A 21293-nucleotide genomic window follows, 5' to 3' on the forward strand; every position below is an offset into this window, starting at 1 on the left:
AAGTCTTAAATTACCACCCTCACCACTCCAAGTTTTTCTAACAACAGAACAAGGTGTAGCTTGGAAATGAAAAAAAAAAAAAAAAGTAGAAAAGCGCTTCTCATAGTAAAGGTGGTAGAGTATAGGTTGCATTGACTTTACCTACCTAGAAATTTAGGAGATGCTCTACAGTAAAATATCCTGTGATTTAGGTGATTGGTCTTTTGTTCATTGGGACTAGACTACTTAATGGTTTTTTCTTCTTCTTGATTTTCTAGAGGTTGGTGAAAACCTTAGTGAGTTTAAAACAAATGTTATTCAATTTGAAATTTCAGGAGGGGGTTCCTGAGGAGACTGATGATTTTGGGGAGTTTCGGATGAGGGTGTCAGACCTGGTGAAAGACTTGATTTTCCTGATTGGGTCTATGGAGTGCTTTGCTCAGGTAAGCCTGTTTGGAGATTCTTCCCAGTTTTAATGCTCACTTTAATTGTGTTCACTTCTGTGTCTTCTATAAATGTTCCATCTTTTTCTTCAATCTCAGTGGCTAAATAGGGCAATAGATATGCGGGTGCCTAGCACACTGCCTGGCATATAGTAGCTATGTTTATTTACTGTTTTACAAGCCATTGCAGTCTATGGATGGTTCAGTTACGGTTTGCTCTATGACTCTTGGTAATGAGGGCGGTTCCACTTGTCTAGTTGGAGTGGAACATCCTAGATAAGCCTGAAAGTCCCCAAGATACTGTTAGGGAATTTGGACCCAGACAGGAAAAAATAGCAAGTTTTTCTGCTTTAATAATTATGTGCCAACTCCTGGCAACTCTTATAGTTATTTGGCATTTCCTTTGTCCACACTTACGGTTAGATTCCCGTGCAGTTTCATCCCAGAGGTGACTATACTAGAGTAGAAGATTCATAGTCCTGTGGTTTTCCTGACAGTGAGTAACACTTTACCTCATGTAAGGTTGCAATCATCACCATTCCACATCACTTAACATTAGCATAATTTCAGGTGGTTTTCATATTGCTTAATCGTGCTCTGAGCTCTGAAATACGAGTTTTGATGCTTTTTCAACAATCCTGAACTAATCTAATTTTTTGTAACCCAGCCATTTTGTGTATTTTGGGACATAATATGATCTAGAAAGTATTAATAAAATTATAGCTATTTTTCTTTATATTAATCAAAGTGTGTTTATTGACCAAACTACAAAGGGTTGGGGATTCTTAGAAAACAGATTCAGTGAGATCCCCAGGTCACAGGCAGATGAACTGTGCTCAGATTTCATTTCTTCTCTCACTGGCTCTGTGGCTTTGAGCAAATTATTTGTTCTTCTCCAGACCTCAGTTTATAGTTTACGTAAGTCATGAGTGTTGTCCAAGATGTTTTCTGTGGAACACCAGTCCTATGAGATATTCTTTGGCAAAAAAGGTTCTATTATCAATTAAAATTGGGAAATGACTTAAATAGTATATTAAAGGCTCTGTGAAGTTCCATAACAACAGGATTATTTAATTTTGTCTTACCCAGCTGTCTCTGTTATTTTACTACAGAAATCTTATTTAGACTAACACCCAGTCAGATTCCACAGATGGATAGACCCTGGGAAATTTCTGGACATCCCTGAATATTCTGCTTGATTTCCTTTTTCCCCCTCTTGCTTCGACATGGTATTGTAAATAGGTCCTTTTAGGCAGCTACTTTTTAGGAAGTATAGCTATACTACCAGTGTTGATGTAGAGAAGTAGTTAAAACAATAGAAATGTGAAGCCAATGCATATATGGAAGATTTATGTTGTATCTCAATGTTAAGTGTGTTTATGTATTTATCAGTTATTATCCGGACCAGGAAAAGACACTCATGTAATATGTTTTGTTTTTTCCATAATATTCATTTTGTGGGGGCAGACAGTAATGTTGGTATACTCTTGGGAATGTAAATGGGCTTATTTCAAATATTAAATTAGTAGTTACTTACAGAATAATGATTAGTGAGGCTGAGAAAAATAATATTCTCCCCTGGCTCTGAGAGACAATTAATTAGATTTAGAAACAAGGGGCTAGATTTATTTTAACTAACAGGATTTTTTTGTTTTGTTTGTTTTGGAATTATATTCTGTTTTCCTTTTAATGGATCCGTAATCCACCTCTTCTTCTCTAGTTGTATTCTACTCTGAAAGAAGGCAACCCACCCTGGGAGGTGACAGAAGCGGTTCTCTTTATCATGGCTGCTATAGCAAAGAGTGTTGATCCGTGAGTGTCTAATAAGTCTTTTGCTGGGAACTCTAAATATCAAAGGAAGGAAAATTATACCATTTTTCTCATGTGGTATATATTTGGAAACTCTTAGAACTTCTTACTTCTATAATTGCTACCTAGTCTGATGACTTGTAGAGTCTAGCCCAAAGTAGCATGCGTTGCTGATGTCCATGTTTAAACCACATTTGCTAGAGTTAAAATTATTTTGTTCTTGATGCTAGGAAAAGAATGCTGATTTATTTTTCCATCTAAGGATCCTTTATGAAAGTTGGTATAATCAAAAATATTGTTCTCCTTTTTTTCTGTCTTAGAGATTTCATTCATGAGTTTCAGAGAGGCAAGGCATAGGCACTGTTTTACCTAAAAGAATAGCAGAATCTAAAGGGCAGTTATTTTTGTTATTGCCATTGGAAATGTTTAAATTATTAGAAATTGATTTCTAATTGCTTAGCATGGAAATTCTATTTATGATTTTAACATGAATCCCTAAAAACAGAGTTTACTTTGTGCCATGAGTTTATAAATTGATGCTAGTAGTATCTGTTAAGTTTTCTTGTGTTATGATCAGATACCTGCAGTTGAGCTCTCTATCCAAGGCTTTGATTGGAGAGATGGATAAGGCATGTATTTGTAAAAAGTACAGTGCTCCTTTCTTAGCTGCCTTACAGGGCCTAGTCAGTGAAATGTGATACCGTTTCTAATCCAGTAAACATTCAAGGACACGAGTAGATTCATTTTTCTCAATTAAAAACTTCTGGTCCTGAATTACATCCTATACTGTTTGCTCTTAAACCCATTTTGGTGTCGTCTGGAACCTTCATTGACAGCCTGAAGATTATTAAAATCACTAATATTCTAACTGATATGTGTTGATGTGACAAAGGATGGGTAGAGAGTATCGATAATTAGCTTAGTGTCCCTGGGAAACATAAATGAGACAAGATTTTTTTTTTTTTTCCTTATTTACATTTCAAGCCAACTACATGATTGTAAATTTTTAGTACATATAAAGGAATTAATAGACTTAGTTTATCAGGGAGTGCTCTTGCTGTGATCCAGGGTATTACATGTATTTTAAACATCTTTTATTTCTGGATTATGTTCTACCACTTTTGGGGGTATCCTCCACTCTACTTAAAAGAACTTCAGCCAGGGGCGGTCGGTTGGCTCAGTGGTTAGAGTACAGTGCTCATAACATCAAAGTCGCCGGTTCGATTCCCACATGGGCCAGTCAGCTGCGCCTTCCACAGCTAGATTGAAAACAACGACTTGACATGGAGCTGATGGGTCCTGGAAAAACACACTGTTCCCCAATATTCCCCAGTAAAAATAAATAAATAAGTAAGAAGTTCAGCCAGTATTCTTGGGGAGTGAATAAAGAGAAGGTAAAGGAAAAAATAAATTCATGGCACTATGGAAAGTATTTGGTTTACTTTGATTTTCCCTCATGTTCCACATCAGGGTACCTTTACCCATTCCTGCAGCTTGCATTCTTGTCCCTTTAGTTAGTGAGCTGGCCCACTCGTGCTTACCTGTTCTTAGAGTTTCCAGTATCCAGCTATAAGAAATCTTTTGGAGAATAACAGCTAATAGAAAGTGGTCTATGAGAACTATTCATTCATTCATGTAGCCATTCAGCAATGTTTATGGAGTGCCCACTATGTGCCAGGCACTGTTCTAAGTGCTGCAGATACAGAAATAAATAAAACATTCTTTAAAAGAAGACATTCATTCACAACAAATGCCTGCCTCTCCAATTTGAAGAGCCTTATTTGATAGCAGGATGTGTGTTAGAGACACTTCACTGGCATTCAGAAGATTAAAGAGCAGTATGATTCTGAAACAGTGTTATCTTCCATTTCTTTCTTTTCCCCTTTTTTGAGGATTTAAAAAACTTCCGTGCCAAGTGCTGAGCACTTTTATCCAAATGGTTATTTATTTAGAAAGAAGCCCTTTAGCAATGATTTGTGTCATTGCAGCCTGTTACTGGGCCAGAACCTAACCTCTGAAATCAGTAACTGAGTGCTTGCCTTCTGTACTCAGGGAGAACAATCCCACACTGGTGGAGGTCCTGGAAGGAGTTGTCCGTCTCCCAGAGACTGTACACACGGCTGTGCGATACACCAGCATTGAATTGGTCGGAGAGATGAGTGAAGTGGTTGATCGAAATCCTCAGTTCCTTGGTATGTGTGAACTCACCCCTCAGCTGCTGCTGCTTCTGATTTTTCTGATTGTCTTCTTCCTCTTTTGCTCTTGTTTTCTCTATTTCTCTTATTGATAGGTAGAATGTTCCTAGGCACCAAGAGTAAATGTTATGAGTTATTACTTAGTTGATACAACATCTGTAACCTGATCAGACTTTGGAGAAAGGACCTATGAAAGATTAGATCTTTAGATAGGGCCAACTTTGCTGCCAGCACTCTGCTTCAGAATGAACATTTCTGTCTTTGTTAGTCTTTGGCATGTGCTTGAGCTAATCAATCAGACTCCTAAGGCTCTAACTTAAAAGCTAAAGCTAAGGAGGGTTTTTCAGTGTTACATACGCCATTTAATGTGTTTCCTGTACTTACCTTAATTAATTACCTGTTTCAACTTGATTTTATATTACACAAGATTTTTTTTTATTAACTGAAGCTCTCGTTTAAAAAGTAATGTGTGTTCCTTTTTTGTTTGTTTCTGTACATGATTTTTCTTAGGGGTTTTCCTTATAAAAATATTATTTTTATAAAGCAAGGTAAAAGTAGGATTTGCTTTATAGTAATTCATCTTTATAATCAACTTTCTTGGAACACTTAACTTGCATTTGGTAAAGTAAAGCAAAATAAATGAATTCTTCTAGTAGTGCTGAAGATCTGTCTGCATGTTTTTAAGACCTTTTGTAACTAAAGAAGTAAGTATTAAAGAGTCACCTTTAGGTAACTATCATTGTTCTGATTAACGTAGGCTATTTTTACAAAGTGATTCATCGTTGAGTATAATGGTAGCTCTCTGAGCTTTTACATTCTTTCTCACATTATCCTATTTTTAATACTTGGATGGTCATATCCACTAGTGATTTTCAAACTGAGTCGGTGGTTTTCAAAGTGCTCTGTAAAATCCTTAGCAACAACCATCAGTTGACTGCCATGAGGAAAGAAATGGAAGATACATGTGTAGATAGGACTCGGGTGGGGCTTCCTGATACTGTGTCCCTGAGATCAGCTCCATTTTTATTTGTTTTATATATTAGGGTTTGATAACATTTCTTTTTTTTTTTTAATTAAAGTTTATTGGGAAAACATTTCATTCTTTAAAATGGTTCTTTTGCTTTAAAAAGAAGGGGAATGTAAACCTCTGTTCTAACAAATTGGAAGTTTTCCTTGACTTTCAAGTATATGATTTCTACTGTATGGTTTTCTCCTTAGACCCTGTGTTGGGCTATTTGATGAAAGGCCTTTGTGAAAAGCCTCTGGCTTCTGCTGCAGCCAAAGCCATTCATAACATTTGCTCTGTCTGCCGAGATCACATGGCTCAGCACTTTAACGGACTCCTGGAGATTGCCCGTTCCCTTGATTCCTTCATGTTGTCTCCAGAAGCTGCTGTGGGCTTGCTAAAAGGTATTTACTTATGCTAGTAACCAGGAACAGTCTCCTCTAAACCACTTCTGGGGGTTGTCTTACATCAATTACATCCCAGTTTTTCAGTTGCAGTTTACTTCGTGGTGGGGAAGGTGGCTTTTCATTCAGAGTAGAGGGTGTTGATTATGTGTACATGAGTTTTTTTTGGTAAGATTTTATTGGGGAAGGGGAACAGGACTGTATTGGGGAACAGTGTGTACTTCTGGGACTTTTCCAAGTCAAGTTATTGTCCTTTCAATCATAGTTGTGGAGGGTGCAGTTCAGCTCCAGGTCCAGTTGCCGTTACTAGTTGCCGTTGTTAGTTGCAGGGGGCGCAGCCCACCACCATCCCTTGCGGGAGTCCAACCGGCAACCTTGTGGTTGAGAGCCCCCATTCCAACCAACTGAGCCATCTGGCACTGGCCCATGTGGGAATCGAACCGACAGCTCTGGGCATTAGGAGCACGGAGCTCCAACCGCCTGAGCCACCGGACCAGCCTCTGTACATGCATTTTTAAACTATTTTAAAGCTATATAACTCATTCAAACTGCTTACACTATGTATAGCACAGACCTAGATTTGGAGTAGATACAACAGGTTTGAACTAAACATAGTTCCTTTTTGAGTTAGAGGAAGAATCAGAAGGGAGCTCAAATAAGCATTGCCGTACCAAAGAGGTAAGTGGAAGTTTAAAGGTAGTGTGCCTGGAGCAGTCCTGTAAGTAGAAGCCAAGCGTCCTGGTCTCTTAGTGGACTTCAACCATTACTGATCAGCTTACATTGAGTGATTGCCTGTCTAGAGGCAAACAGCCAGGGTGGTGATGAAGCTCAGAGTAATAGAAGAACTAGAGCTATTAAGGCCAGGAAAAAAGACTTAGGAGAGACTTTAAACATGATATCTATTTTTATATATTTGAAATATTACGTTGTAAAAGGGAGAATAGATTTATAAGGCCAAGAAAAAAGACTTAGGAGAGACTTTAAACATATCTATCTTTATATATTTGAAATATTACATTATAAAAGGGAGAATAGATTTATTCTGTGAATGATCAATTGTTGACAATTTACTACTCCTAGAGAGAAAATGCTTTCTAACTTGTCTTTCTGAAAACAGATTGGGGTGTCTCAAGAGGTAGTAAAATCCTTGCAGCTGGTAGTTGAGAAGGGATTGGGATATATCAAATAAAAGATTGGGTAATATGACCTGTGCAGCATATTTTAAGCCTCTGTGAGTGACAGACAGCCTTGGCAAGACTGGATGACCTTATGTCTGAACCAGTTCTGTTCTTTCCGCTTCTGTGACCAGGATCCTTATCAGCCAGTGTAACTACATTTTTCCAAGACAGTTTTTCTTTTTGTAGCATAGGTTTTTGTTGTTGACCTTCATAGGCATAAATAATAAGGTATTAAATCAGAGTCACATATTCTTTGCAACTACTACTGTGGTTATTGTTGCCATCTTATCATTTTCTAGTGAAATTAAACCTTCATGCTGAAGTGACATCTAACCTGTAATATTTTCTAGTGAAATTTAACCTTGATGCTGAAGTGACGTCTAACTTGTAATGGAATGTGGCATCCTAGTTTTCAGTGGTATTTTCTAGATATGCAAAATTCTTTTTAGTTACGTTCTTTTCTGTAGAAAAGAATTAAAAGGAAAAATCATATTTAAGTTAGATTCCCCCTGCCCCCCAAATTTTAAATAAAAGTCTACACATCCATGGCTAATAGACTGTCAAGAAGAATCAGTTCAGGTTTTTCATTCACATTTGAAGATTTGTGGATTGATTGCTGTTCTGTTGAATGAAATTTCAGGAGATGAGAAAAATCATAGTCAAGGAATGTTTTACCTAGAAGGGACCTAGTCTTATAGTCATCCTTAGTCATCCTTTGGTTTGGGGGGAGGTGCTTCAGGAGATGTTGGGGATTGGAATGAGGGAGGCTGAGTAGTAAGTGTCTGGGGCCTTCTAACCCCACTTTGACCTAACTACCTCTTTTTTTTTTTTTTTTTACCTATGTTATTGGAGTTCCAAGTTAAGATTTTATTTGGGGGAAACTGAGAGAGAGGGGCCTTTTGCAATTACCTTAAAATGAACAAAAAAGGCAAACTTAACTATTACTCTCTATTTAAAGCACTCATTTTACAGATAAAGAAACTGATGCCCAGAGAGAATGCCTTACCCAGCTCATGGGTTGTATTACGGTAGAACTAATATTAAATCTCTAATTTAAGCCCATTCTTCCAAAAAAAATTATGTTCATATTTCTCCAACTTCTCTAATGATAAGAATTGCCTATGGTACTCACCAAAAATGAAGACTTTCCCTGACCCTCTAAATCAGAATATCTGGGAAGTTTGGGAACCATTGGCTATGCTATGTAAAAATAGTTTTGGCATTGGCTTTGTGAAGGAGATTTTAAGGCTTTGAAGAAGTGGAAGGGGAGGTTGTTTAAGCATCTTTAATCCAATAGGCTACTGAGGAGAAAGAATTTAATACTAACTTCAATTGTAAAGTTCACTGTGAAAATCAGTATAGTGGTCTTAGCCAAATGAAGAAAAAACCAACCATCAGTAACAAAATATTGTAATTTTAAAAAAAACAGTGCTGATTTTTTCTAAAAGAATGGGACTGGTCAGCCTTTTCTGTTAATTATATGCCAATGAACTGCCTCAATTCAGCTTTTATTTTCTTCATTTGTATCTTCCTTTGTCTTTTAGGGACAGCACTCGTCCTAGCCAGATTACCTTTGGATAAGATTACTGAATGTCTTAGTGAACTATGTTCTGTTCAGGTCATGGCATTGAAAAAGGTGAGTCCAACTAAGTAAGGGAGTGGAACAAATGTTTACATGCTAGGGAAAGACATTTATTTACAGGTAATTTTTAATCTACCTGAAAAGTTATTAAAAGTAAAAAGTCTACCGAAGTAGCAGTATACATGGAATAAATACCTATATAATCAATAGATTTTCACTATATCAGTAATACGTTTAGAAGATATAATGGAAAAAATACCATTTAGCAACCAAAACCACAACCTGCCAAGTTTCCTTGAAAAATATTATAAAGATGTCAGTTCTTCTGAAATTACATTATTAGAGCAATAACAATGAACATACCAATGTGATTTTTAGAATATGACAAAATTATTCTAAAGTTCATCTAATAATATGCTAGTAGAAGTGTCTAAGAAATTTTAGGAAAGGAAAAAGGGGTAACTTGCCTATCTCTTAAAATGTATTACGAAGCTCTAATAATTCTAAAGCTTTATAATCTAAAATGAAATGTGAATATAATATAGATTATAGAATATATAATGTTATATATAATTTATATTTCAATACGTAATGTAAATAATATCTTAATTATAATAAAAGTAAATGGAAAAAAATTAAATGTTTTCCACTCTACAATAATCATATAGTACAATATTAGGAATAGATAGTCTTGGCCAGATGTCGTAAGATGGAGGAAAGTAATTTGACAATATCAATTAAACATTTGCACCATTTGAGTAACTTTCAAGAAATAGAGATTGAGGCAGAGGTTGGTGTGTAAGGGTATATGTTTCAGTGTTTACATGTGTAACGACTGGGTGTTAATGTCTCTGTCTCTTCAGCTGTTGTCTCAGGAGCCCAACAATGGCATATCCTCAGACCCCACTGTGTTCTTAGACCGTCTCGCAGTAATATTTAGGTAAGAAAGGAGACTCCAGAGGCCTGCCTTGGGTTAAAAGTGCAGATGAGACCATTATGTATTAAAGTAAGCAAGTTTTGTTTTGTTTCTCAAATTTCCAACTACCTCCTATAATCTCCTCTGTCAGGAGACTAATTAAGGCCATTACCTGAAGTCCTGGGGCAAAGGCAAATTCTAAGAAGTTGTTCTTGGTAGACTTTTGTCAAAAGAGCCTTTAAAATGTAATTCTTGGTCTCTAGATCAGTGTTTCTCAAACTTTCACCTGCACCCGAGTCCCCTGTAGGTCTTATCAAAACACAGATTGCTGGGTCCCGTCCCCAGACTGTCGGATTGATTAGATCTTGGATAGGACCCAAGAATTCACATTTCTAGTAAGTTCCCAGGTGATGCTCCTGCTGCTGCTTGCTTTTCCAAGGACCACACTTTCAAGCACACTGTGTAGCATGCGGGTACAAAAAATAATGAAGCCTTTTCAGTGACCAGGTGAAATTAATCCTTTTTTGAAGTCAAGAGGAGCCTAATGATTGACAGTGTTCAAAGAGTGATCCTGAGTTACGTAATTGATCATTTGTGAGACTCACAGGCATAACTAAAATATCAGAGTAATAGTTGTATAAAAGCCTTTGTGAATGCGTTAAAATAGGCATTGTTTTAGCTTATTCTTGTGAACAGTTGTCTTTTTCTGAGTTGGTGCAATGCTTTCTTTGTATAATAAGGAAAGTCCTGTTACATGCCACTCTGAGAGCCTATTAACAGTAGCACTTATTTCACAATAAATGAAAGAAAATCCGCAATAAATGGAAATGCTGTGATTTAAAGAAAATCAGATTTTTATTAAATTGCTGTTGCACTTTTTAAAATTAAAGAATTTCTTTAAAGAGACTGGTAATCATACAGTTTTTTTTTTGTTTTTTTTTCTGCTTTCCTTCAAATTAGTGGATACCAGAACTAGACAGAATAGTAGGATTTGACATAATGTGTATGGGCCCATGTGTGTATCGTTGGGTTCAGATTAAAATCATGAGAACCATCTTGGGCAGACTATAGAGTTCCTAAAGCTTTTGACTTCATGCTGGGAATGGAGCAGTATTTCGGTTCTCATAGTGGATTCAGACAACCTGTATATATTTTTTATTAATTTGGAAGAGGCTACATATTCAGGTTTATAAAGGGAAAAAAATGAAAAAGATAATTGTAAGTGCCCCACACCCACAGCCCGTGTACCCAGAGTTAGATTGAGTGTACACGTTCTAGTGGGAGTGGCTTACAGGTGGCAAGAAAACTGACAGGATGACTTAAACTATATGCGTGTGTTTGTTTGAATGGAATAGGAGGAAAAGGTGTTGAGTCAAAAAAAAAATTTACTGTCTTTTTTTTTTTTTATTTGGTGAAAATGATACTAAGTAAACTAACAGGGACAGGGCTCTGGATCCTAGATAAAATTGCTCTTCTTTCACTAATTTGGGCTGTTGTCTCCCCAGACATACCAATCCCATTGTGGAAAATGGACAGACGCATCCGTGCCAAAAAGTCATACAGGAAGTAAGTACTAACAGATGCTGATGGAACAAGGCTCTCTTCCTTTTTCCTTACAATGCTGTGGGTAACTGAAGTGAGAGGTACTTGCTTCTGTGTGCAGAGGAAGATTCAGTTTGTTGATATGGTTTGTATAGTAATGAAAGGAGGAATCGAACCATCCACATATTTTAGATTTCAGATTTTTTAAATTTTTATTAAATTTATTGTGGCATTGGTTAGTAAAATTATTTAGGTTTCAAGAGTACAGTTCTATAATACATCATCTATATATTGCATTGTGTGTTCACCACCCAAAGTCAGTTCTCCTTCCATCACCATATATTTGATCCCCTTTACCCTCTTCTACACGCCTCCCCCCCTTACCCTCTGGTAAGCACTAAACTGTTGTCTGTCTCTATGAGTTTTTGTTTGTCTTGTTCGTTTGTTGCTTTCAGTTTTATATCCCACATATGAGTGAAGTCATATGGTTCTCGACTTTTTCTCTGACTTGTTTTGCTTAGCGTGACAATCTGAAGATCCATTCATGTTGTCGCAAATGGCAGTGTTTCATCTTTTCTTTTGGCTGAGTCATATTCCATTCTGTATATATACCACATCTTTATCCAATCATCTGTTGAACGGTACTTTGGTTGTTTGCAGTTCTTGGCCACTGTGAATAATGCTGCAGTGAATATGGGGGGTGGGTACGTATATCTTTATTGACAAATGTTTTCATATTTTTAGGGTAGATAACCAGAAGAGGGATTGCTGGATCATATGGTGTTAGGTTGGTGCAAAACTGCAGTTTTTGCAATTGTTTTTAAACTTTATAATTTTAATTTTAATTATTATTATTATTTTTTTTTAAGGAGCGCGCAGCTCAGTGGCCCATGCAGGGATCGAACCAGCAACCTTGGTGTTATTATTATTAGCATCACGTTCTAACCAACTGAGCTAACCGGCCACCCGTTTTTAAACTTTTAAACCGCAATTACTTTTGCACCAACCTAATTCTTAATTTTTTGAGGAACCGCCATACTGTTTTCCATAATGGCTGTACGAATTTATATTCCTACCAGCAGTGTAAGAGGGTTCCTATTTCTTCACAACCTCTCCAACACTTGTTATTGGTTTTCTTCTTGATAATAGCCATTCTAAAAGGTGTGAGGTGATATCTCGCTGTGGTTTTGCTTTGCATTTCCCTAATAGCTAGTGAAGTTGAGCATTTTTTTCATATATCTGTTGGCTATTCGTTTGTCTTCTTGAGAAAAGCATCTGTTCAAGTCCTTTGCCCATTTTTTAATTGGATTGTTTGTTTTCTTATTGTTGAGTTGTATGAGTTCTTTATATATTTTGCACTTTTAGCCCCTGATCGGAGGCGTTGTTTGCAAATATCTTCTCCCATTCAGTTGGGTGCCTGTTTGTTGATGGTTTCTTTTGCTGTGTAGCTTTTTCATTTGATATAGTCCCATTCATTTATTTTTGCTTTTACTTCCCTTGCCTTTGAGGTTATAATTCATAAAAATAATTTTAGATTTTATAAGAAAACAGGCTGTGGGCAAATGCATTAAAAAGCCAAAGAAATAGAGATTAACTGTGTAAATCCTAGAGTAGCTAGGAGGTCCGATCAATACTAGCAAAAAATTTTTGACAAAGCCAGTTAACCTTCATGGCTTTAGTTTCCCCGTTGATAACATACTTCCCTTATGCTTTTTCACTTAGGGTAAGGTGAGGATTAAAGGGCATGTTTTGAGAAGTGCTTTTCAGATTTGGGGAAGAAACAACAAATATCCTTAAGTGTTCAACGATACAAAATAATACCATTTCCTTAACTCTGGTCCTTTTGTTCAAGGTCTTCCAACTTCTTGGAACTGTCTTTAAACATCTTCCTCTATAACTCATACTAATTCTTTCCATTGTAACTCAGGAAGTTAATAAAAATTTAGGAAAATGTCTTTGTCTTTTGGTAAAGGTAGACATGCTCTTCTTTCTGTTCTAAAGATTCTCCATGCTTCTCTTTAGAAGTGGTTGTGTTTTGGTGATGGATAAGGTATTGAACCTCTGCACATATACACACACACACACCAGCCAGAATCGGGCCATGTGTGTTCCTATAAAGAAAACTTTTTCCAGATTATTTAAAAGCCAAATCAAATGTTACCAACTTGGGAGCATTGTTTTCTAGCTCTTAGTTGTTCATTTTTTGTGTGTGTGTGTGTGCTCTCTCATGGTGACTCAGATATGGCCAGTTCTATCCGAGACGCTAAATAAGCACCGGGCTGATAACCGGATCGTGGAGCGCTGCTGCAGATGCCTCCGCTTCGCCGTTCGCTGTGTGGGCAAAGGCTCTGCGGCCCTGTTGCAGCCACTGGTCACACAGGTAAGTTCTGTTCACGAGACGGGAGAAGTGAGGTGCGTGGGATGAAGTAGGAGCCATCAGAACAAAACTCTGCTGATGAAATAAAACACTTCCGTATTCATTTAACGCAGACGAGAAAATGTTGAGAAGAGTTAAGCAGTGCCTGTAGTAGGTGTGTTGTCCTAGGAGGGAGACAAGACAACCTGTGATCTGTTCTGTATAGTGATGGTCTAAACAGTAGTACATTCCAGTGTCGAATTAGGACAAGAGAACGGCATTAGTGCTCGGCTCTTCTATACCAGGGCTAAGCATTTTTATATTCATTTCCTTTTTTAAAATGTGGTAAGTCAGACTTTGCAATTTCTTGGCCCTGAGGGATTTTCTTCTATCTTAACCTTCCTTAGTTCACATAAGGCTCTTATTTATCAAGATAGAAATTTGATTCTTAATCACCAAGATTGACGTGTAATTATGTTGGTGGGACTCCCTGTATGAGGTTCTCTAAGATCCTCTCTAGACCGACTCTATATGGGATACCGATGACTAGTGACTGTTCACTAAGTCGTTGGTGTTGATGTTAACCTTGGAGCAGAGCCACAACTAGACTGTGGCGAGTGCAGTGCCATGGACACAATTGAGGGAGGCAAGGCCCAGTGCCGATCTTGCATTTGCAGGACTCTGAGCAAGGGCCTTCTTAAATTTTACACTCACTTTCCGAGGAAAACTGCTCCAGGGCTGCAGGCTAGACCACACCCTCCCCACTTGAAGTGACCCTTCTCCATCTGGGCAGGGCACAGACAGTACAGATTTTAAGGAGGTAAACACTCTCAGGAGCTGACCATGACAGCGAGCACCTCCTTCAATTCTGCACCCTTGCGACTCACTCTCCAGGACACCCTCAGTCAGGGCCAAGCTAGTACAGTGTCAGTTTGACACTTGCGCTACCTTGCCTCCTTAAATTGTAGATTTGGTTCAAGTTTACATAGGTGCATATTTTAACAATTTTAATTTTTACTCTATTCTGTGTATATGTTTGCATTCAGGCTGTGTCCATCTCTGGTCAAGGGTCCCCTTTTGCTATTAGAGTATCCCTTGTGACTTTGGTATTGTTGTGTGTTTTTTTTATTCCTGCTAATTAAGTATGTAACCAATTCAGTAGAGTAGTGTAGCACGTTATGTAGTAAGTTTGTTCTATCTAAAGTCAGTACCTATGACAAAAATGAAAATTCTTAAAAATTCCATAAATCAGATGTCAGAAAACTACAGCTAGTGAGCCTGTAGTTTGTAGATAAAGTTTTTATAAGTAAAGTTTTACTGATAGCCTTACTTAGTAAGTATTATCTACTGGCCATTTTTGTGCTATAGTAGCAAAGTTGAGGAGTCAGAAGATGGTATGGCCAGCAAAGCTTAAAGTTTTTACTATCTGGCCCTTTAAGAAAATGTTTGCAAACCCCTGACTTAAATTATTATTCATTAAGTAGAGCATATAGTTTTTGGAGTAGACAACACTGAACAGATTGATAGTTCCCATCTCACGCTCATTCTATGGTAGATGCAGATAAGAGTCACTCTATCCTTCAGCCCCCACCAAGTTCAGAGTTGAATTTATATAATAAGATCAATATACGTGTGTTGTGATGGCATTTTAAATAGATGAATGACCTCTTGATTTTTGGAGGATAATAGGGTAAAATTCCTAAAGAAATCATTTAATTTCAATATGTATTTTGTATTAAAATTTCTATTCTTTTGAGATTCAGATATTTCATTGGAAACACTATTTTTTACTTAAAAGAGTAAATAGAGGGGTTTAGGAGCAACTCAAAATTTAAACAATGCTTTCACAATCTCCTCCAAGATGAGGGCATTTGATATTTTTGTCCCTGCTATGGCTATACTAATTTTTTTTAAAGAGTTATTTTTAATGCAAATAAGAGCAGCCTTTAGATGTTGGAAAATTTGAGTATATTATGCCATGGTTTTTTAAATATTACACAAGCCTTGGATAATAGTTCTTTAATGGCTTCCAGCTTCAAGTATTATACAACTCTCTTGCAATTTGAAAATTATTGAGGAATTGAGCCCTGTTTCAAAAAATGTTGCCAACAAGCTCTTGAAGAGACCAATCTATTTCTAAATTTCTTCCTCCAGACAGCTTTCTAAGTTGGTATTTATCAAGAAGTAAAGAATTGAACTAATTGGTTTTGCCCTTGGCAGATGGTGAATGTGTACCACGTACATCAGCATTCCTGTTTCCTGTACCTCGGCAGTATCCTTGTGGACGAGTATGGCATGGAAGAGGGCTGTCGGCAAGGGCTGCTAGATATGCTCCAGGTGTGTTTTCTTTGCAGGAGACAGATGTGTTGGGTTTGGAGGGTCTAAAGGCCTAGCAGTGTGTGCTTCACCGTGTCTTTAATTCTGTTGCTTCTTTATGTCCCCTCCTGCCCCCCTGGCATGTTAATTTCCTAATCACAAGGAGGTAGAATTGTGCTAGTTGTTCTCTAGACAGGCCTGCTTGGGAGAATGAGATAGATGGGCCGAGAATAATGCTCACTGTAGATATTGCAGCCTCATTTATGCTCTCCAGAGATGGGGGGTTTTTGGAGGAGTGGGGAGGTAGGGAAATGGATTTAAAATAAAGGACCTCTAAGCTCAAGCATGATCTATTTTTAATTTCTTGCCTAGTAGAGCCAGTAAAGTAGTTTACTTAATTAGCAGGGGGGTCTTAGGGTAAATAGCAGACATTGAAAAAGGCTCCTGATATACTTCTTTTTCCCCCCTCCTAATTGCAGGGGGGAAATATATTAGGGAGTTAAATTAGGATGCTCCTTTTCCCAAGAGGTCTTTCCCTTTAAAACTTAATCTATTATTTCATACATTATTTTTAAAACTGTGCATCTACTCCCTTAGTGGACTGACCATATCTAGGACATGAGCACAGTCTTTACTCTCAGAAACTTCTAAAACTTAGACATGACATCTATCCACCGTCATAACAACTAATACCTGTACCCCCAACCCTTTCTGAAATGTGGATTTCATATGTGAAAACTCTTTATATCAACTGGGAAAGATTTCTGTCTTTTTCTTGATCTGATTCTTGTCAGGTAGTCTTTTTCTTTTCCTGTCGGTGCTTCCCTTCTGTTTCCTTTGTTTATGTTGTGATACTGAGGAAGTCTGAATGCTGTGGCATTTAAAACAAGCATTTGTTTTACAATCACTTCTGTTGTAGGCACTGTGCATCCCCACCTTTCAGCTCCTGGAACAACAGAATGGTCTCCAGAATCACCCTGACACCGTGGATGACCTGTTCAGGCTAGCTACCAGGTCAGTCTTTCCACAGAGCAGCCCTTTCCTTTACTGTTCGCCCCCGTCACGACTTATTCTTTCCACCTAACACTTGACTGTTTCCTCCTCTGTGAAATGAGGTAAGTGGAGTAGGTTGATTTTTGATTCATAACCCAAAGTTAAATTTTGAACCAGAATATCCCCGTAAGTGAGGACGAGGAGTTGGATGGAAACAGAGGAAAGTAGCTGAGTTCCCATCACAAAGGAGGGACATGCACAAGACAGTAAAAATGAGCTTGGTGAAAACATTGGACTAGATAGTCTTAGTTTTAACCTTTTATGCTGCTTTGATGTCATGCTTCACCTCAACTTTTTCCTTGAGGAGCTTGGCATCCTTTAGATATAATTACATCTCAGAATAAAAAATTCTTAGCATGTTAAAGTACCTTAGAAGTTATCTGGTACTAACTACACTTCCCAGCCCTACCCCTAGCCTGCTACCCCACTTAATGCTTCAATTCCTTTTGCCAGTGACACTGGTGTTATTGCCAAACCCTTGAATTCTTCTTAGTCCCTAGCTAAAGAATTTGAATTAGACCAATTATTGAACATAAAAGCTTTTTTTAAAAAAATACCATTATTAAATATATATAATTATATATGCAATATATATATATATATATAGTATCATTTACAACTGTAAAGTAGTATTGACTTCACTTGCATCTCAGGTTGAACACTTTTTTGGTTAGTTTTTGGACAAGTTAGAAAAACTTTTTTTTTTTAAGTTGATATAAGAAAATTGTTGGGTGGGTTGTCAACCTCTTTTTCCCAAGACCTGTTCCTTGAAAAACTAATTTCTATAGACATTCTTTGTACAGATAGTTACCTTGTGAAATAAATTTGGAAAAATAGTGTATCTTTTTCTTGGAGATTCTGCATATACATTAAAGGATCTGAGAGACCTTGTGGAACATTGGAAGTATAGAATTTCTGTAAACACCCTGCTTTCCTCACCCCTTCCCTTATTATCAACATCCCCTATCAGAGTGGTTTATTTGTTAGAATTGCTGAACCTACATTGACACGTCATTATCACCCAAAGTATATGGTTTACATTAGGGTTTAGTCTTGGTGCTGCACCTTCGATGGGTTTAGACAAATGTGTGACATGTATCCACCATTATAGTACCGTACAGAGTAGTTTCACTACCCTTAAAATCTCCTATGCTCTGCCTATTCATCCCTTTGTCCCCCACCTCAATCCCTAGCAACCTCTGATCTTCTTACTATTTCCGTAGTTTTGCTTTTTATCCTGGCTGCTTTTATAGCCTAATCCTGTCATTCATACCTAGCCTGTCTTTCTGCACTAGGTTTATTCAGCGTAGCCCTGTTACCTTGCTGAGGAGCCAGGTGGTCATCCCCATCTTACAGTGGGCCATTGCCTCTACTACCCTGGACCACCGGGACGCCAATTGTAGTGTCATGAGGTTCCTACGAGACCTCATCCATACAGGGGTGGCCAACGATGTAAGTATAAACATTGTACCTTTCCTACTTTGCAGCTCATTATCTTCTCATATTTCTTCCTCTTTTTCTTAATGGTATCTATCTCCTTATTTGATCCGTATTGGTAGGCATATACCATAGTGGATCATTCACTAACCAAAATACCAACTATTAGATTTAAGACAACCTGTACTAAGTGCTGTACACTGTATAAAACAGCCTAAAATTATCTCTGCTTCCAAGCCATTTGTTTTCTAGTTAAGAGATAAGCAGGTATAAAGACAGCAAGAAGACAGTATTTAATTGTCAGGTGGGTGGTAAAAGTCATGATTACTATGAGATCAGAAGACGGAAAGCTGTTTGGAAAGAAGTAGATTGGGACAACTTTTCTGGAAGAGGAGGGACTTCAACAGGGCCATAAGCTATAAGTAAAATTGGGATAGATTGGAGCAGGAATGGTAGTCTAACCGGAGGTATATATCCTGAGCAGAGAAAGTTAGGAGAGCACTAAGTGTGGTAGTAGACAGTTAAGAGACCTGTTTGGCTGGAGTAGTAAAGTGGCTCATAGAGTTTTCAAAGTTAGATTTGACTAGGTGTGGAGTGGAATTGAAGGTAAGGGAAGTGAAGAAGTAAGCGAGTATGTGAATAGGCTTTATTATTATTAAGAAGTTTGGCAGTAAAAGGAGAGAGAAAGAAAACAACTAGAAGTGAAAGGCAGTTTAAAAGTTATTTTTTTCAAGATGTTAGACATATTTGTGTATTCAAAGACTAGAAGAAGGAAGAAAAATACATGTTTTTGATAGAAAACATTAGATACCTGATAGAAGTCTTTGATTCTTATTTCAGTTGGTTTTTAAAAAGGAAATAGGAATATTTGTTTTTTCACAGAAAAAAAGATTAAGAAAATTGTTACTCTTCATCTTTAATCATTATTTCTCTTCTGCCTTCTATTCATGAAAAATCTTGGGGTTAAGGTTAATTTTGGCTGAAACCCATGTCCATTTCCTTGATACTAAACTTTTTAATTTTATTTTTCAATTAGAGTTGACATTCAGTATTATTTTATATTAATTTCAGGTGTGCAGCTTAGTGGTTAGACATTTATATAATTTATGAAATGATCCCCCCAATTAATCTAGTACCCCCTGGCACTATACCTAATTATTATTATATTACTGGCTATATTTCCTATGCTGTACTTTACAGCCCCCTGACTGTTGTATAATACCAATTTGTACTTCTTAATTCCTTCACCTTTTTTACCCAACCTTACAAGCCCTCTCCCATTTGACAACCATCAGTTTGTTCTCTGTATCTATGAGTCTGGTTCTGTTCGTTCATTTATTTTGTTCTTTAGATTCTACATATAAGTGAAATCATATCGTATCTGTCTTTCTCTGACTAATTTCATTTAGCATACTACTCTCTAAGTCCATCCATGTTGTCACAAATGGTAAGATTTCGGGTTTTTTAATGACCAAGCAATAGACTATTGTGTATATGTGCCTACCACGTCTTTATCCAGTCATCTATTGATGGGTACTTAGGTTGCTTCCGTATCTGGGCTATTGTAATAGCGCTGCAATGAACATAGGGGTGCATATATCTTTTAAAATTAGTGTTTTGGTTTCTTCGGATAAATACCTAAAAGTGGGATAACTGGGTCATAAGGTAGTTTTATTTTTAATTTTTTGAGGAACCTCCATACTGTTTTCCATAGCGGCTGTACCAATTTGCAAGCCATCCAGCCCTGCACAAGGGTCCTTTTTCTCCACATCCTCGCCAACACATATTGTTTGTTGATTTTTAATGATAGCCATTCTGACTGGAGTGAGGTGATATCTCACTGTGGTTTCTATTTGCATTTCTCTGATGGTTAGTGACACTGAGCATCTTTCTTTGTCTATTGGCCATCTGTACGCCCTCTTTGGAGGAATGCCTATTCGGGTCCTCTGCCCATTTAATTGGATTGTTTGGGTTTTTTTGGTGTTGAGTTGTATTAGTTCTTTTTAAAATTTGGATATTGACCCCTTATCAGATATATCATTGACAAATGTCTTCTCCATTCAGTAGGCTGTCATTTCATTTTGTCAGTGGTTTCCTTTGCTGTGCAAAAACTTTTTAGTTTCATGTAGTCCCATTTGTTTTTTTTTTCTTTGGTTTCTCTTGCCTGAGGAGCTATATCAGAAAAAGAGTTACTAAGAGCAATGTCAGAGTTTACTGCTTATGTTTTCTTCTATCTATGAGTTTCATATGTCAGGTCTTACATTTAAGACTTGAATCCATTTTGAGTTTATTCTTGTATATGGTGTAAGAAGATAGTATAATTTGATTTTTTTGCATGTATCTGTCCAGTTTTCCCAACACCATTTATTGAATAGACTGTCTTTATCCCATTGTATGTTCTTGCCTCCTTTGTCATAGATTAAATGACCACATAGGCATAGGTTTATTTCTGGACTCTGTTCTGTTCCATTGATCTGTTATACTGGGGTTGCCAAAAAAATGTATACAAGTGGACACTTGGGTCAACGTTGTTCAAGCAGTAGTTCGCTGTAATCAGAAGTGTCTGAACGCTGATGGTAACCACTTTGAGCACCTCTTGTAATTGCAGAAGTCAAATGTGACTTGTATTCATCGTTTGTTATCGGTACATATTGAGTATTACAATTTTAATACAGTCTTTCTTAAAACGTGTGTACATTTTTTTGGCACCCTCTTTGGCACCCATGTATAATGTATGTACATGTAATATATGTACTTTTTAAAGAGAAATTGCTAGACTAAAAGGAAAATAGTACGTGGTCTTTGGAAATTTGGAATTAGAACTTATCCATTGTTCCTGTTTCCTGCAGCATGAAGAGGACTTTGAATTACGGAAAGAACTGATTGGACAGGTGATGAACCAGCTTGGACAGCAACTTGTAAGCCAGCTGCTCCACACATGCTGCTTTTGTCTCCCTCCCTATACTCTACCAGATGTCGCCGAAGTACTCTGGGAGATCATGCAGGTTGACAGACCGGTAAGATTATTTTCATAAGCACCCATTCTCCCAGTCCTACACTTGGGTTCCTTGAGGCCG

General features: G+C 37.4%; 1 protein-coding gene across 2 annotated transcripts in view; it reads left to right on the plus strand.

Annotated features, from left to right (window-relative positions):
• TNPO3 (transportin 3) overlaps positions 1–21293 on the plus strand; it is a 73486-nt gene that overhangs the window by 40498 nt on the left and 11695 nt on the right. For both annotated transcript variants that reach the window (XM_019751530.2, XM_019751540.2), the window contains exons 9-20: positions 315–422; positions 2143–2234; positions 4284–4423; positions 5645–5836; positions 8559–8650; positions 9460–9536; positions 11018–11078; positions 13294–13434; positions 15631–15747; positions 16646–16740; positions 18075–18231; positions 21066–21233. In XM_019751530.2, coding sequence (XP_019607089.1) covers positions 315–422; positions 2143–2234; positions 4284–4423; positions 5645–5836; positions 8559–8650; positions 9460–9536; positions 11018–11078; positions 13294–13434; positions 15631–15747; positions 16646–16740; positions 18075–18231; positions 21066–21233 — 1440 coding nt within the window. The remainder of the gene's footprint in view (positions 1–314; positions 423–2142; positions 2235–4283; positions 4424–5644; positions 5837–8558; positions 8651–9459; positions 9537–11017; positions 11079–13293; positions 13435–15630; positions 15748–16645; positions 16741–18074; positions 18232–21065; positions 21234–21293) is intronic.

Source organism: Rhinolophus sinicus, linkage group LG11 (genome assembly GCF_036562045.2).
Source record: "Rhinolophus sinicus isolate RSC01 linkage group LG11, ASM3656204v1, whole genome shotgun sequence".
Classification (NCBI taxonomy): Eukaryota; Metazoa; Chordata; class Mammalia; order Chiroptera; family Rhinolophidae; genus Rhinolophus; species Rhinolophus sinicus.